Source organism: Oncorhynchus clarkii, chromosome 24, assembly GCF_045791955.1.
Source record: "Oncorhynchus clarkii lewisi isolate Uvic-CL-2024 chromosome 24, UVic_Ocla_1.0, whole genome shotgun sequence".
Lineage (NCBI taxonomy): Eukaryota > Metazoa > Chordata > Actinopteri > Salmoniformes > Salmonidae > Oncorhynchus > Oncorhynchus clarkii.
Window position 1 is genome coordinate 44,569,324 of NC_092170.1, and position 17,500 is coordinate 44,586,823.

Consider the following 17,500-nt stretch of genomic DNA (forward strand, 5'->3'; position numbering starts at 1 on the left):
AGATACTAGTGTAAAGTATAGAGGCAGATCCAGATTACAGATACTAGTGTAAAGTAAGGAGGCAGATTCAGATTACAGATACTAGTGTGAAGTAAGGAGGCAGATCCAGATTACAGATACTAGTGTAAAGTAAGGAGGCAGATTCAGATTACAGATACTAGTGTGAAGTAAGGAGGCAGATCCAGATTACAATCTCTCTTGAAAACATAGATGTCTCTTCTGGAGGCAGTGTGGGAGACCTCTACACCACACACCCCCTCTGTGGTACAGTGTAAAAACAACGGCTCTCCCACACCAGATTTCCTTGTAAGAATTAACTTAATATCAGTAGACACAGCATGTTTGCTCTGTTAGACCAAATAAAATAAATAAAAATAAAGGCTTTTAATAAATCCACATATGAGTGAGTCACTGCACTATGTGTAATATGGTTTAGACGAGAAGCCCCTGGTTTAGAAGCTCCTGGTTTAGAAGCTCCAGGTTTAGAAGTTCCTGGTTTAGAAGCTCCAGGTTTAGAAGTTCCTGGTTTAGAAGCTCCTGGTTTAGAAGCTTCTGGTTTAGAAGCTCCTGGTTTAGAAGTTCCTGGTTTAGAAGTTCCTGGTTTAGAAGCTTCTGGTTTAGAAGCTCCTGGTTTAGAAGTTCCTGGTTTAGAAGTTCCTGGTTTAGAAGCTCCTGGTTTAGAAGCTTCCGGTTTAGAAGCTCCCGGTTTAGAATCTCCTGGTTTAGAAGCTCCTGGTTTAGAAGCTCCTGGTTTAGAAGCTTCTGGTTTAGAAGCTCCTGGTTTAGAAGCTCCTGGTTTAGAAGCTCCTGATTTAGAAGCTCCTGGTTTAGAAGCTCCTGGTTTAGAAGCTCCTTGTTTAGAAGCTCCTGGTTTAGAAGCTCCCGGTTTATAATCTCCTGGTTTAGAAGCTCCTGGTTTAGAAGCTACTGGTTTAGAAGCTCCCGGTTTAGAAGCTCCCGGTTTAGAAGCTCCCGGTTTAGAAGCTCCCAGTTTAGAAGCTCCTGGTTTAGAAGCTCCTTGTTTAGAAGCTCCTGGTTTAGAAGCTCCCGGTTTATAATCTTCTGGTTTAGAAGCTCCTGGTTTAGAAGCTCCCGGTTTAGAAGCTCCTGGTTTAGAAGCTCCTGGTTTAGAAGCTCCTGGTTTAGAAGCTCCTGGTTTAGAAGCTCCTGGTTTAGAAGCTCCTGGTTTAGAAGCTCCAGGTTTAGAAGCTCCTGGTTTAGAAGCTACTGGTTTAGAAGCTCCTGGTTTAGAAGCTACTGGTTTAGAAGCTCCCGGTTTAGAAGCTCCCGGTTTAGAAGCTCCCAGTTTAGAAGCTCCTGGTTTAGAAGCTCCTTGTTTAGAAGCTCCTGGTTTAGAAGCTCCCGGTTTATAATCTTCTGGTTTAGAAGCTCCTGGTTTAGAAGCTCCCGGTTTAGAAGCTCCTGGTTTAGAAGCTCCTGGTTTAGAAGCTCCTGGTTTAGAAGCTCCTGGTTTAGAAGCTCCAGGTTTAGAAGCTCCTGGTTTAGAAGCTCCTGGTTTAGAAGCTCCAGGTTTAGAAGCTCCTGGTTTAGAAGCTCCTGGTTTAGAAGCTCCTGGTTTAGAAGCTCCCGGTTTAGAAGCTCCTGGTTTAGAAGCTCCTGGTTTAGAAGCTCCTGGTTTAGAAGCTCCTGGTTTAGAAGCTCCTGGTTTAGAAGCTCCAGGTTTAGAAGCTCCTGGTTTAGAAGCTCCTGGTTTAGAAGCTCCTGGTTTAGAAGTTCCTGGTTTAGAAGCTCCAGGTTTAGAAGCTCCAGGTTTAGAAGCTCCTGGTTTAGAAGCTCCAGGTTTAGAAGCTCCAGGTTTAGAAGCTCCAGGTTTAGAAGCTCCTGGTTTAGAAGCTCCAGGTTTAGAAGCTCCTGGTTTAGAAGCTCCTGGTTTAGAAGTTCCAGGTTTAGAAGCTCCTGGTTTAGAAGCTCCAGGTTTAGAAGCTCCTGGTTTAGAAGCTCCTGGTTTAGAAGCTCCTGGTTTAGAAGCTCCAGGTTTAGAAGCTCCTGTGTATTTTATTTGCTATCCTTATTTTGTTAGTCTACATACTATTTTTACGGGACGCTAGTGGCTGCACACATGAAGCCACATGGCTCTAGCTTTGTCCACTGGGGGTACAGGTGCTACCAACTTTCAGTTGATGGCATTAGCTAGCACATGGATTTGGTCACACCTGTTTTATCTTTTGGTAAATTCTGTTTTCCAAGGTTTTATTTAACCCGATTTCCAAGTTTTCCTTTTTTTTACTTCAGGTTTTCACTCTCAAAATCACACGTTTTATGTAAAAAAAAACGACATACATTGGATGTTGTAAGTCCACAGCAATGCTTAAACCACATCAGGAGACTGCTTTTGAGAAATAAAAAAAATATGACATTTGGAGGTTGTAATTGACCTTTAATTCAATGGCAAGAGACCGTTGTGTCTGGCTATTGGTGTTTTTGTACTGTACAATGTACACTGTAGGGTATACATACGATTGATACAAATCATCATGATATCATTCTGCCAGGTAGGCCTACTTCACAGTCAACATTGGGAAGGTTTTTGGGGAAATCCTATAGAATTGTACATCCAAACAGTGCATGATGACTGAAATGCGGATCGCAAAGATTCGACCGAAACCAACCAAACATTAATGTCGCACTGCAAAGCAAAAGGGTCGCAAAAGCGAGTTTTGAGCCATGAGAAGGAATGAGGCATTGGCCACAACACCTCCTAGGCTAGGATAAACAGAAGAGTGGCCACAACACCTCCTAGGCTAGGGTAAACAGAAGAGTGGCCACAACACCTCCTAGGCTAGGATAAACAGAAGAGTGGCCACAACACCTCCAAGGCTAGGGTAAACAGAAGAGTGGCCACAACACCTCCTAGGCTAGGATAAACAGAAGAGTGGCCACAACACCTCCAGGGCTAGGGTAAACAGAAGAGTGGCCACAACACCTCCAAGGCTAGGGTAAACAAAAGAGTGGCCACAACACCTCCAAGGCTAGGGTAAACAGAAGAGTGGCCACAACACCTCCTAGGCTAGGGTAAACAGAAGAGTGGCCACAACACCTCCAAGGCTAGGGTAAACAGAAGAGTGGCCACAACACCTCCAAGGCTAGGGTAAACAAAAGAGTGGCCACAACACCTCCTAGGCTAGGGTAAACAGAAGAGTGGCCACAACACCTCCAAGGCTAGGGTAAACAGAAGAGTGGCCACAACACCTCCTAGGCTAGGGTAAACAGAAGAGTGGCCACAACACCTCCAAGGCTAGGGTAAACAGAAGAGTGACCACAACACCTCCAAGGCTAGGGTAAACAGAAGAGTGGCCACAACACCTCCTAGGCTAGGGTAAACAGAAGAGTGGCCACAACAACTCCAAGGCTAGGGTAAACAGAAGTGGCCACAACACCTCCTAGGCTAGGGTAAACAGACGAGTGGCCACAATACCTCCAAGGCTAGGGTAAACAGAAGAGTGGCCACAACACCTCCAAGGCTAGGGTAAACAGAAGAGTGGCCACAATACCTCCAAGGCTAGGGTAAACAGAAGAGTGGCCACAACACCTCCTAGGCTAGGGTAAACAGAAGAGTGGCCACAATATCTCCAAGGCTAGGGTAAACAGAAGAGTGGCCACAACACCTCCAAGGCTAGGGTAAACAGAAGAGTGGCCACAACACCTCCAAGGCTAGGGTAAACAGAAGAGTGGCCACAACACCTCCAAGGCTAGGATAAACAGAAGAGTGGCCACAACACCTCCAAGGCTAGGGTAAACAGAAGAGTGGCTACAACACCTCCAAGGCTAGGGTAAACAGAAGAGTGGCCACAACACCTCCTAGGCTAGGGTAAACAGAAGAGTGGCCACAACACCTCCAAGGCTAGGGTAAACAGAAGAGTGGCCACAATACCTCCAAGGCTAGGGTAAACAGAAGAGTGGCCACAACACCTCCAAGGCTAGGATAAACAGAAGAGTGGCCACAACACCTCCAAGGCTAGGGTAAACAAAAGAGTGGCCACAACACCTCCTAGGCTAGGGTAAACAGAAGAGTGGCCACAACACCTCCAAGGCTAGGGTAAACAGAAGAGTGGCCACAACACCTCCAAGGCTAGGGTAAACAGAAGAGTGGCCACAACACCTCCAAGGCTAGGGTAAACAAAAGAGTGGCCACAATACCTCATAGGCTAGGGTAAACAGAAGAGTGGCCACAACACCTCCTAGGCTAGGGTAAACAGAAGAGTGGCCACAACACCTCCTAGGCTAGGGTAAACAGAAGAGTGGCCACAACACCTCCAAGGCTAGGATAAACAGAAGAGTGGCCACAATACCTCCTAGGCTAGGGTAAACAGAAGAGTGGCCACAACACCTCCTAGGCTAGGGTAAACAGAAGAGTGGCCACAACACCTCCAAGGCTAGGGTAAACAGAAGAGTGGCCACAACACCTCCAAGGCTAGGGTAAACAGAAAAGTTGCAAATCTGATGTTGAAGATAGATAGATCTCACTATACATATGTTAGCTACCTAGCTAGCTATAGTGCCTTGCAAAATTATTCACCCCCTTGGCGTTTTGGTGAAGTGAAATGAAAAAAATAACTTGCTTAAAAAAATTAGGGGGAAACCCCCCCCCCAGAAAAGTGGTGTGTGAATATGTATTCACCCCCTTTGCTAAGAAGCCCCTAAATAAGACCTGGTGCAACCAATTACCTTCAGAAGTCACATAATTAGTTAAATAAAGTCCACCTGTGTGCAATCTAAGTGTCACATGATCCGTCACATGATCTCAGTAAATGTACACCTGTTCTGAAAGGCCCCAGAGTCTTCAACACCACTAAGCAAGCGGCACCATGAAGACGAAGGAGCTCTCCAAATAGGTCAGGGACAAAGTTGTGGAGAAGTACAGATCAGGGATGGGTTATAAAAGAATATCTGAAACTTTGAACATTCCACGGAGCACAGTTAAATCCATTATTAAAAAATGGAAAGAATATGGCACCACAACAAACCTGCCAAGAGAGGGCCGCCCAACTCATGGACCAGGCAAGGAGGTCATTAATCAGAGAGGCAACAAAGAGCCCAAAGATAACCCTGAAGGAGCTGCAAAGCTCCACAGCGGAGATTGGAGTATCTGTCCATAGGACCACTGTAAGCCGTACACTCCACAGAGCTGGGCTTTACGGAAGGTGGCCAGAAACAAATAAGCGAACTCGTTTGGGGTTCGCCAAAAGGCATGTGGGAGACTCCCCAAACATTTGGAAGAAGGTACTCTGGTCAGATGAGACTAAAATTGAGCTATTTGGCCATCAAGGAAAACGCTATGTCTGGCACAAACCCAACACCTCTCATCACCCCGAGAATATCATCCACACAGTGAAGCGTGGTGGCAGCATCATGGTCTGGGAATGTTTTTCATTGGCAGGGACTGAGAAACTGGTCAGAATTGTAGGAATGATGGATGGCGCTAAATACAGGGAATTCTTGAGGGAAACCTGTTTCTGTCTTCCAGAGATTTGAGACTGGGACGGAGGTTCACCTTCCAGCAGGACAATGACCCTAAGCATACTGCTAAAGCAACACTTGAGTGGTTTAAGCGGAAACATTTAAATGTCTTGGAATGGCCTAGTCAAAGCCCAGACCTCAATCCAATTGAGAATCTGTGGCATGACTTAAATATTGCTGTACACCAGCAGAACCCATCCAACTTGAAGGAGCTGGAGCAGTTTTGCCTTGAAGAATGGGCAAAAATCCCAATGGCTAGATGTGCCAAGCTCATAGAGACAAAACCCCAAGAGACTTGCAGCTGTAATTGCTGCAAAAGGTGTCTCTACAAAGTATTGACTTTGAAGGCGTGAATAGTTATGCACGCTCAAGTTCTCTGTTTTTTTTTACTTGTTTATTTCACAATAAAAAATATTTTGCATCTTCAAAGTGGTAGGCATGTTGTGTAAAAAAAACACTAAACTACTGTATATACACCAATAGAGCACTCATTCCTAAATCAACACACTTTTGATCATTTCTTGAAGTACAAAACACTTTAAAAGAAGAGGAAAAAAGCCTTAAGACATTAGACTTAATGAAGGTTGACTGTATTATCAGTACTTACCACAGAGTAGGAGCGCTTGGCTGAGACAAAGCACAGTGCAGAGAACCCTCAGACCACCAGCCATAGTGACCACTCAGCCCAGCTGATCGCCTGCCACCCAGCACCCACACCAAAACACACACACACACACCTGACGTCTGGTCAGCACACCTGCAACACACAGAGATAGACAGACAACAGAACAACATTAGAACAGGAGCACAGCATTATTCAGCCGAGATGCATAGGGTTTAGGTCTAGGTAGAGACATCACCACATATCATCTCTGTCCAGGTACAGACATCACCACATATCATCTCTGTCCAGGTACAGACATCACCACATATCATCTCTGTCTAGACATCACCACATATCATCTCTGTAGGTACAGACATCACCACATATCATCTCTGTCCAGGTACAGACATCACCACATATCATCTCTGTCTAGGTACAGACATCACCACATATCATCTCTGTCTAGGTACAGACATCACCACATATCATCTCTGTCCAGGTACAGACATCACCACATATCATCTCTCTCTCTCTCTCTAGGTACAGACATCACCACATATAATCTCTCTCTAGGTACAGACATCACGACATATTATCTCTGTCTAGGTACAGACATCACCACATATCATCTCTGTCCAGGTACAGACATCACCATATATCATCTCTGTCTAGGTACAGACATCACCACATAACATCATCTCTCTCTAGGTACAGACATCACCACATAACATCTCTCTCTCTAGGTACAGACATCACCACATATCATTCTCTCTCTCTCTAGGTACAGACATCACCACATATCATTCTCTCTCTCTCTAGGTACAGACATCACCACATATCATCTCTGTCCAGGTACAGACATCACCACATATCATTCTCTCTCTCTAGGTACAAACATCACCACATATCATTCTCTCTCTAGGTACAGACATCACCACATATCATTCTCTCTCTCTCTAGGTACAGACATCACCACATATCATTCTCTCTCTCTCTAGGTACAGACATCACCACATATCATTCTCTCTCTAGGTACAGACATCACCACATATTAGGTACAGACATCACCACATATCTCTCTCTAGGTACAGACATCACCACATATCATTCTCTCTCTCTAGGTACAGACATCACCACATATCATTCTCTCTCTCTAGGTACAGACATCACCACATATCATTCTCTCTCTCTAGGTACAGACATCACCACATATCATTCTCTCTCTCTCTAGGTACAGACATCACCACATATCATCTCTCTCTAGGTACAGACATCACCACATATCTTTCTCTCTATCTAGGTACAGACAAGATGAGATAATGCAGAAATAGAGACATGTAACCAGCCAAACAGTCTCAAACGATGTATACTTTATATATAGGGAATAGGCTGCAGTTTTAACCAGTCAGTAACTAGTGAAATAAGTTCCCCCTCTGCCTGTCTCATCTCATCTCCCTCCTTGCCCAGCCCAGTGGAAAAAAAACTCTATTAAGCCCTGTGATTAATCCCAAACACCATTCCTCCTGATCGTCATGACATATTCTCTTTACACACCCCTTGATCTCACACACTCCTGGCCTCTTACCCCCCCCCCCCCACCCCTCCCCCGAATGAACGAGTACTGAAGAGATTTTCCTCTCTGCTCTCAATATCTCTAGTCACACAGGACTAACTCCTCTAAGACTGACTGTAGCTTGAAGACATACACACACTCACACTCCCAGGTTCACTGTTGCCTGAAGCTGTGGTCCAGACACACAGAGAAATCTACCAAAAATGTATTAAATAATAATTTTAAAAAATAACAAATTACTTTTAGACAACTTCCTGGACAAAACGTTCCACTGTAATAGTGAAGGTGTAAACTTGGCAGTAGAAAACCTGAACACTATATTTGACCTCTCAGCTTCCTTATCAAATCTAACAATGTCCAGCAGGCAACCGAAGAAAATGAACAACATCGACAAATGGTTTGATGAAACCTGTCCAACCAAAAACAAATTGAGAATCCTGTCCAGAAAACCTGGGTCCACCAAACACCTTCACTACGGTGAATCACTAAACCAATACAGAAATACACTACGGAAAAAGAAGGAACAGCACGTCAGAAATCAGCTCAATGTAATTGAAGAATCCATAGACTCTAACCACTTCTGGGAAAATTGGAAAACACTAAACAAACAACAAACACAAATAATTATCTATCCAAAATGGAGATGTATGGGTAAACCACTTCTCCAATCTTTTTGGCTCTATAACAAAGAACAAACATCTAAAACATATACATGATCAAATACAAATCTTAGAATCTTCTATTATAGACGACCAGAACCCACTGGATTCTCCAATTACATTGAATGAACTACAGGACAAAATACAAACCCTCCAACCCAAAAAGGCCTGTGGTGTTGATGGTATCCTCGATGAAATGATAAAATATACAGACCACAAATTCCAATTGGCTATACTTAAACTCTTTGACATCAACCTTAGCTGTGGCATCTTCCCCAATATTTGGAACCAAGGACTGATCACCCCAATCCACTAAAGTGGAGACAAATTTGACCCCAATAACTACCGTAGAATATGCGTCAACAGTAACCTATGGAAAATCCTCCGCATTATCATTAAAAGCAGACTAGTGTATTTCAGATTCTGTCAGACCTGGGCCCTGACAGTAAATCTCAGTAAGACCAAAATAATGGTGTTCCAAAAAAAGGTCTAGTCGCCAGGACCACAAATACAAATTCCATCTAGACACTGTTGCCCTAGAGCACACAAAAAACTATACATACCTTGGCCTAAACATCAGCGCCACAGGTAACTTCCACAAAGCTGTGAACGATCTGAGAGACAAGGCAAGAAGGGCATTCTATGCCATCAAAAGGAACATAAAATTTGACATCCCAATTAGGATCTGGCTAAAAATACTTGAATCAGTTGTAGAACCCATTGCCCTTTATGGTTGTGAGGTCTGGGGTCCGCTCACCAACCAAGAATTCACAAAATGGAACAAACACCAAATTGAGACTCTGCATGCAGAATTCTGCAAACATATCCTCTGTGAACAAAGTAAAACACAGAATAATGCATGCAGAGCAGAATTAGGCTGATCCCCACTAATTTTCAAAATCCAGAAAAGAGACATTAAATTCTACAACGACCTAAAAGGAACAGATTCCCAAACCTTCCATAACAAAGCCATCATCTCCCTCTCCTCAGAACTAATGATATAGAACAGTAGATGCTCTAGAACAGTGCTAATGATATAGAACAGTAGATGTTCTAGAACAGTACTAATGATATAGAACAGTAGATGTTCTAGAACAGTACTAATTATATAGAACAGTAGGTGTTCTAGAACAGTACTAATTATATAGAACAGTAGGTGTTCTAGAACAGTACTAATGATGTAGAACAGTAGATGCTCTAGAACAGTACTAATGATATAGAGCAGTAGATGTTCTAGAACAGTACTAATGACATAGAACAGTACTAATGATATAGAACAGTACTAATGATATGGAACGGTAGATGTTCTAGAACAGTACTAATGATATAAAACAGTACTAATGATATAGAACGGTAGATGTTCTAGAACAGTACTAATGATATAGAACAGTAGATGTTCAAGAACAGTACAATACAGTACTAATGATATAGAACAGTAGACGTTCTAGAACAGTACTAATGATATAGAGCAGTAGATGTTCTAGAACAGTACAGTACAGTACTAATGATATAGAACAGTACTAATGATATAGAACAGTACTAATGATATAGAACAGTACTAATGATATAGAACAGTACTAATGATATGGAACGGTAGATGTTCAAGAACAGTACAGTACAGCACTAATGATATAGAACAGTAGATGTTCTAGAACAGTACTAATGATATAGAGCAGTAGATGTTCTAGAACAGTACAGTACAGTACTAATGATATAGAACAGTAGATGTTCTAGAACAGTACTAATGATATAGAACAGTAGATGTTTTAGAACAGTACTAATGATATGGAACGGTAGATGTTCAAGAACAGTACTAATGATATAGAACAGTATGAGTCATTCTATACACCTATTCAAAGTGCATTCCTAAACATCTGCTGTACATAAACTACACCGCACACCAGAGGGACAAAAGATGTCGTGCACGTGTCAGTGTGTGTGAGTGTACATTATGTGTGTGTGTGTGTTTGTGTGTGTGTGTGTGCTGTATTCAGTCAGTCGGATCAAACCCTCAGCTCTGAGGAGGATAGCGTCTCTCCTCTCCAGCGAGTCCAGACAGGCCCTGAACACTAGAACACAAGAAGACTGTCCCCATGGCATCAGCAGAAACATCTCCCTCTCTACCCAGAATAATAATATATCATTACAATAATAACAACACCAGCCACAGACAGAGAGAGACAGAGAGAGATAGACAGAGAGAGAGAGAGAAACAGAGACAAAAACAGACAGACAGACAGACAGACAGACAGACAGACAGACAGACAGACAGGCAGGCAGACAGACAGACAGACAGACAGACAGACAGACAGACAGACAGACAGACAGACAGACAGACACAGAGAGAGAGAGATATTATTAATATTATTGTTAGACAGACAGACAGACAGACACAGAGAGAGAGAGATATTATTAATATTATTGTTAGACAGACAGACAGACAGACAGACAGACAGACAGACAGACTATTACTATTATTGTTGTGTTTAGTAGTTTAGTAGTTTAGTAGTGATGATGGAAGTAGTAGTAATGATGGAAGTAATGCTGGTAGTAGTAGTAGTAGTAATTATGGTAGTAGTACTAATGATGGTAGTAGTAGCAATGATGGTAGTACTGATAGGAGTAGTAGTAGTAGTAATTATGGTAGTAGTAGTAGTAATGATGGTAGTACTGATGGTGGTAGTAGTAGTAATGGTAGTAGGAGTAGTAGTAATGATGGTAGTAATGATGGTAGTAATGATGGGAGTAGTAGTAATGATGGTAATAGTAGCAACAATGGTAGTAATGATGGTAGTAGTAGTAATGATGGTAGTAGTAGCAACAATGGTAGTAATGATGGTAGTAGTAGTAGTAATGATGGCAGTAGTAGCAATGGTAGTAGTAGTAGTAGTAATGATGATGGTAGTAATGATGGTAGTAGTAGTAGTAATGATGGTAGTAGTAGTAGTACTGATGGTAGTAGTAGTAGTAGTAATGATTGTAGTAGTAGTAGTAATGATGGTAGTAGTAGTAGTATTGATGGTAGTAGTAGTAGTAATGATGGTAGTAGTAGCAGTGATGGTAGTACTGAGGGTGATAGTAGTAGTAGTGATGGTAGTAATGCTGGTAGTAGTAGTAATGGTGGTAGTAGTAGCAACGATGGTAGTACTGGTGGTAGCAGTAGTAGTAATGATGGTAGTACTGATGGTGGTAGTATTAGTAGTAGTAATGATGGTAGTAATGATGGTAGTAGTAGTAATGATGGTAGTAGTAGCAACGACGGTAGTACTGATGGTGGTAGTAGTAGTAATAATGATGGTAGTCGTAGTATGATTGTAGTAGTAGTAGCAATGATGGTAGTAGTAGTAATGATGGTAGTAGCAGTAGTAATGATGGTAATAGTAGTATAAATGATGGTAGCAGTTGCAATGATGGTAGTGGCGATGGCAGCAGTAGTAGTAATGATGGTAGTAGTAGTAATGATGCTAGTAATGATGGTAGTAGTAGTAGTAATGATGGTAGTAATGATGGTAGTAGAGGTAATGATGGTAGTAATGATGGTAGCAGTAGTAATGATGGTAGTGGTGATGGTAGTAGTAGTAGTAATGATAGTAGATGGTAGTACTGATGGTAGTAGTAGTAGTAATGATGGTAGTTGTAGTAGTAATAATGGTAGTAATGATGGTAGTAGTAGTAATGATGGTAGTAGTAGTAGTAATTATGGTAGTAGTAGTAGCAATGACGGTAGTAGTAGTAGAAGTACTGATGATATTAGTAGTAGTAATGATGGTAGTAGTAGTAGTATTGATGGTAGTAGTAGTAGTAATGATGGTAGTAGTAGTAGTGATGATAGTACTGATGGTGATAGTAGTAGTACTGATGGTAGTAGTAGTAGTGATGGTATTAATGATGGTAGTAGTAGTAGTACTGTTGGTAGTAGTAGTACTGATGGTAGTAGTAGTACTGATGGTAGCAATGATTGTAGTAGTAGTACCGATTGTAGTACTGATTGTAGTAGTAGTACTGATAGTAGTAATGATGGTAGTAGAAGTACTGGTGGTAGTAGTACTGGTGCTAGTAATGATGGTAGTAGTACTGATGGTAGTAATGATGGTAGTAATGATGATGGTAGTAGTACTGATGGTAGTAGAACTGATGGTAGTATGATGGTAGTAGTACTGATGGTAGTAGTAATGATGGTAGTAGAACTGATGGTAGTAATGATGGTAGTAATGATGGTAGTAGTACTGATGGTAGTAATGATGGTAGTAGTAATGATGGTAGTAGTAATGGTAGTAGAACTGATGGTAGTAATGATGGTAGTAGTACTGATGATGGTAGTAATGATGGTAGTAGTAATGGTAGTAGGACTGATGGTAGTAATGGTAGTAGAACTGATGGTAGTACTGATGGTGGTAGTAATGATGGAAGTAGTACTGATGGTAGAAATGATGGTAGTAATGATGGTAGTACTACTGATGGTAGTAATGATGGTAGTAATGATGGTAGTAGAACTGATGGTAGTAATGATGGTAGTAGAACTGATGGTAGTAATGATGGTAGTAGAACTGATGGTAGTACTGATGGTAGTAGTACTGATGGTAGAAATGATGGTAGTGGTAATTATGGTAGTAATGATGGTAGTAGTACTGATGGTAGTAGTACTGATGGTAGTAATGATGGTAGTAGTACTGATGGTAGTAGTAATGATGGTAGTAGTAATGATGGGAGTAGTACTGGTGGTAGTAATGATGGTAGTAGTACTGATGGTAGTAATGATGGTAGTAGTAGTAATGATGGTAGTAGTAGTAATGATGGTAGTAGTACTGATGGTAGTAGTAATTATGGTAGTAGTACTGATGGTAGTAATGATGGTAGTAGTACTGATGGTAGTAATGATGGTAGTAGTACTGATGGTAGTAATGATGGTAGTAGTAGTAATGATGGTAGTAGTAGTAATGATGGTAGTAGTACTGATGGTAGTAATGATGGTAGTAATGATGATGGTAGTAGTACTGATGGTAGTAATGATGGTAGTAATGGTGGTAGGAGTAGTAATGGTAGTAATGATGGTAGTAGAAGTAATGGTAGTAATGATGGTAGTAATGGTGGTAGTAGTAGTAGTACTGATGGTAGTAGTAATGATGGTAGTAGTACTGATGGTAGTAGTAATGATGGTAGTAGTACTGATGGTAGTATTGATGGTAGTAGTAATGATGGTAGTAGTACTGCTGGTAGTAATGATGGTAGTAGTACTGATGGTAGTAATGATGGTAGTAGTAGCAATGGTAGTAATGATGGTAGTAATGATGGTAGTAGTAGTAGTAGTATTGATGGTAGTAGTACTGATGGTAGTAATGATGGTAGTAGTAATGATGGTAGTAGTACTGATGGTAGTAATGATGGTAGTAGTACTGATGGTAGTAATGATGGTAGTAATGATGGTAGTAGTATTAGTATTGATGGTAGTAGTAGAGTAGTAATGATGGTAGTAGTAGTAATGATGGTAGTAGTAGTAGTGATGGTAGTAATGATGGTGATATTAGTATGAGAGAGAGACAGAGAATTGGTGGAAAGTGGTGTTGGGGGTAAAACATACGACATTATAAAATCCATGTACACAAACAACAAGTGTGCGGTTAAAATTGGCAAAAAACACACATTTCTTTCCACAGAGCTGGGGGGTGAGACAGGGATGCAGCTTAAGCCCCACCTTCTTCAACATATATATCAATGAATTGGCGAGGGCACTAGAACAGTCTGCAGCACCCGGCCTCATCCTGCTAGAATCTGAAGTCAAATGTCTACTGTTTGCTGATGATCTGGTGCTTCTGTCACCAACCAAGGAGGGTCTACAGCAGCATCTAGATCTTCTGCACAGATTCTGTCAGACCTGGGCCCTGACAGTAAATCTCAGTAAGACCAAAATAATGGTGTTCCAAAAAAGGTCCAGTCACCAGGACCACAAATACAAATTCCATCTAGACACTGTTGCCCTAGAGCAGACAAAAAACTATACATGCCTTGGCCTAAACATCAGCACCACAGGTAACTTCCACAAAGCTGTGAACGATCTGAGAGACAAGGCAAGAAAGGCATTCTATGCCATCAAAAGGAACATAAAATTCAACATACCAATTAGGATCTGGCTAAAAATACTTGAATCAGTCATAGAGCCCATTGCCCTTTATGGTTGTGAGGTCTGGGGTCTGCTCACCAACCAAGATTTCACAAAATGGGACGAACACCAAATTGAGACTCTGCATGCAGAATTCTGCAAAAATATCCTCCGTGTACAACGTAGAACACCAAATGCAGAGCAGAATTAGGCCGATACCCACTAATTATCAAAATCCAGAAAAGAGATGTTAAATTCTACAACCACCTAAAAGGAAGTGATTCCCAAAACTTCCATAACAAAGCCATCACCTACAAGAGAGATTAACCTGGAGAAGAGCCCCTAAGCAAGCTGGTCCTGGGGCTCTGTTCACAAACACAAACACACCCCACAGAGCCCCAGGACAGCAGCACAATTAGACCCAACCAAATCATGAGAAAACAAAAAGATAATTACTTTACACATTGGAAAGAATTGACAAAAAAAACTGAGTAATCTAGAATGTTATTTGGCCCTACACAGAGAGTACACAGCGGCAGAATACCTGACCACTGTGACTGACCCAAACTTAAGGAAAGCTTTGACTATGTACAGACTCAGTGAGCATAGCCTTAGGGAGATATGGCTCTCAAGAGAAGACAGGCTATGTGCACACTGTCCATAAAATGAGGTGGAAACTGAGCTGCACTTCCTAACCTCCTGCCCAATGTATGACCATATTAGAGATACATACTTCCCTCAGATTACACAGATCCACAAAGATTTTTTTTTTTTAAATCACATTTTGATAAACTCCCATATCTACTGGGTGAAATTCCACAGTGTGACATCACAGCAGCAAGATTTATGACCTGTTGCCACAAGAAAAGGGCAACCAGTGAAGAACAAAGACCATTGTAAATACAACCCATATTTATGCTTATTTATTTTCCCTTGTGTACTTTAACCATTTGTACATCGTTACAACACTGTATATATACATAATATGACATGTGTAATGTCTTTATTGTTTTGAAACTTCTGTATGTGTAATGTTTACTGTTAATTTGTATTGTTTAATTCACTTTTGCATATTATCTACCTCACTTGCGAGAAAGAGGGAGAAAGAGAGAGAGAGAGAGAGAGAGACAGACAGAGAGAGAGGGAGACAGAGAGAGAGAGAGAGGGAGAGAGAGCAAGAGAGAGAGAGAGAGAGACAGACAGACAGAGAGAGGGAGAGAGAGAGAGAGAGAGAGAGAGAGAGAGAGAGAGAGAGAGAGAGAGAGAGAGAGAGAGAGAGAGAGACAGACAGACAGAGAGAGAGAGAGACAGACAGACAGACAGACAGACAGACAGACAGACAGACAGAGAGAGAGACAGAGAGACAGAGAGAGAGAGAGTGGGGTGGGTAACCTGACACACTACAGTTTGAAAGGAAACTAGAGCTGATACTGTAACTAACTCGTTTCCTTTAAGTGTTAACCCCTTTCTAATCCCTGACAGTTCCCAGGTTTGTGTAAACCAGCGTCTGTTTATCAGTCTCAGTGATCTGGCACAACGAGGAAACAACAGAACAGGGGCATCCTTCCTGACTCGGTTGGATCTTTCTCCATCCATCCTGATCCATCTCTGTCTGTCTCCTCTCCCCTAGGACTGACTGGGGAGATGTGATATCTTGTCTCGTTCATCTGAGAACAGCATCCTGATGCAGGCAAGCAGGGCAGAGGAAGGACACCAGGGATATGAAAGGTAATTCTCTCTTTCTCTGCCAGCTCAGACACCACACAGGCTGCCGGATTAGATGGCTGGCTGCAACATGCCCATGGCCCCATTCACAAAAGGGAAGTCCCTTGTAGGACGGAGTCTGATCTGATGATCTGATGATCTGATGAGACGGAGAGCAAAGAGCTGGAAAACTGTTTCCTTCCTCTACTACTACTGCCTGGCTCCTCCCTCCCTAGTCCCAACGCTGATACCCTGCCAGTCTATTTTACTGCTGGCTCCTCCCTCCCGAGTCCCAACGCTGATACCCTGCCAGTCTATTATACTGCTGGCTCCTCCCTCCCTAGTCCCAACGCTGATACCCTGCCAGTCTATTATACTGCTGGCTCCTCCCTCCCTAGTCCGAACGCTGATACCCTGCCAGTCTATTATACTGCTGGCTCCTCCCTCCCTAGTCCCAACGCTGATACCCTGCCAGTCTATTATACTGCCTGGCTCCTCCCTCCCTAGTCCCAACGCTGATACCCTGCCAGTCTATTATACTGCTGGCTCCTCCCTCCCTAGTCCCAACGCTGATACCCTGCCAGTCTATTATACTGCTGGCTCCTCACTCCTTAGTCCCAACGCTGATACCCTGCCAGTCTATTATACTGCTGGCTCCTCCCTCCCTAGTCCCAACGCTGATACCCTGCCAGTCTATTATACTGCTGGCTCCTCCCTCCCTAGTCCCAACGCTGATACCCTGCCAGTCCAACGCTGATACCCTGCCAGTCTATTATACTGCTGGCTCCTCCCTCCCTAGTCCCAACGCTGATACCCTGCCAGTCTATTATACTGCTGGCTCCTCCCTCCCTAGTCCCAACGCTGATACCCTGCCAGTCTATTATACTGCTGGCTCCTCCCTCCCTAGTCCCAACGCTGATACCCTGCCAGTCTATTATACTGCTGGCTCCTCCCTCCCTAGTCCCAACGCTGATACCCTGCCAGTCTATTATACTGCTGGCTCCTCCCTCCCTAGTCCCAACGCTGATACCCTGCCAGTCTATTATACTGCTGGCTCCTCCCTCCCTAGTCCCAACGCTGATACCCTGCCAGTCTATTATACTGCTGGCTCCTCACTCCCTAGTCCCAACGCTGATACCCTGCCAGTCTATTATACTGCTGGCTCCTCCCTCCCTAGTCCCAACGCTGATACCCTGCCAATCTATTATACTGCTGGCTCCTCCCTCCCTCGTCCCAACGCTGATACCCTGCCAGTCTATTATACTGCTGGCTCCTCCCTCCCTCGTCCCAACGCTGATACCCTGCCAGTCTATTATATTGCTGGCTCCTCCCTCCCTAGTCCCAACGCTGATACCCTGCCAGTCTATTATACTGCTGGCTCCTCC

General features: G+C 42.8%; 1 protein-coding gene across 2 annotated transcripts in view; it reads right to left on the reverse strand.

Annotated features, from left to right (window-relative positions):
* Window positions 1-17,500, reverse strand: part of LOC139382385 (cell adhesion associated, oncogene regulated) — a 131,237-nt gene that overhangs the window by 74,441 nt on the left and 39,296 nt on the right. For both annotated transcript variants that reach the window (XM_071126393.1, XM_071126394.1), the window contains exon 2: window positions 6,086-6,235. In XM_071126393.1, coding sequence (XP_070982494.1) covers window positions 6,086-6,149 — 64 coding nt within the window. In that variant the 5' untranslated portion in view covers window positions 6,150-6,235. The remainder of the gene's footprint in view (window positions 1-6,085; window positions 6,236-17,500) is intronic.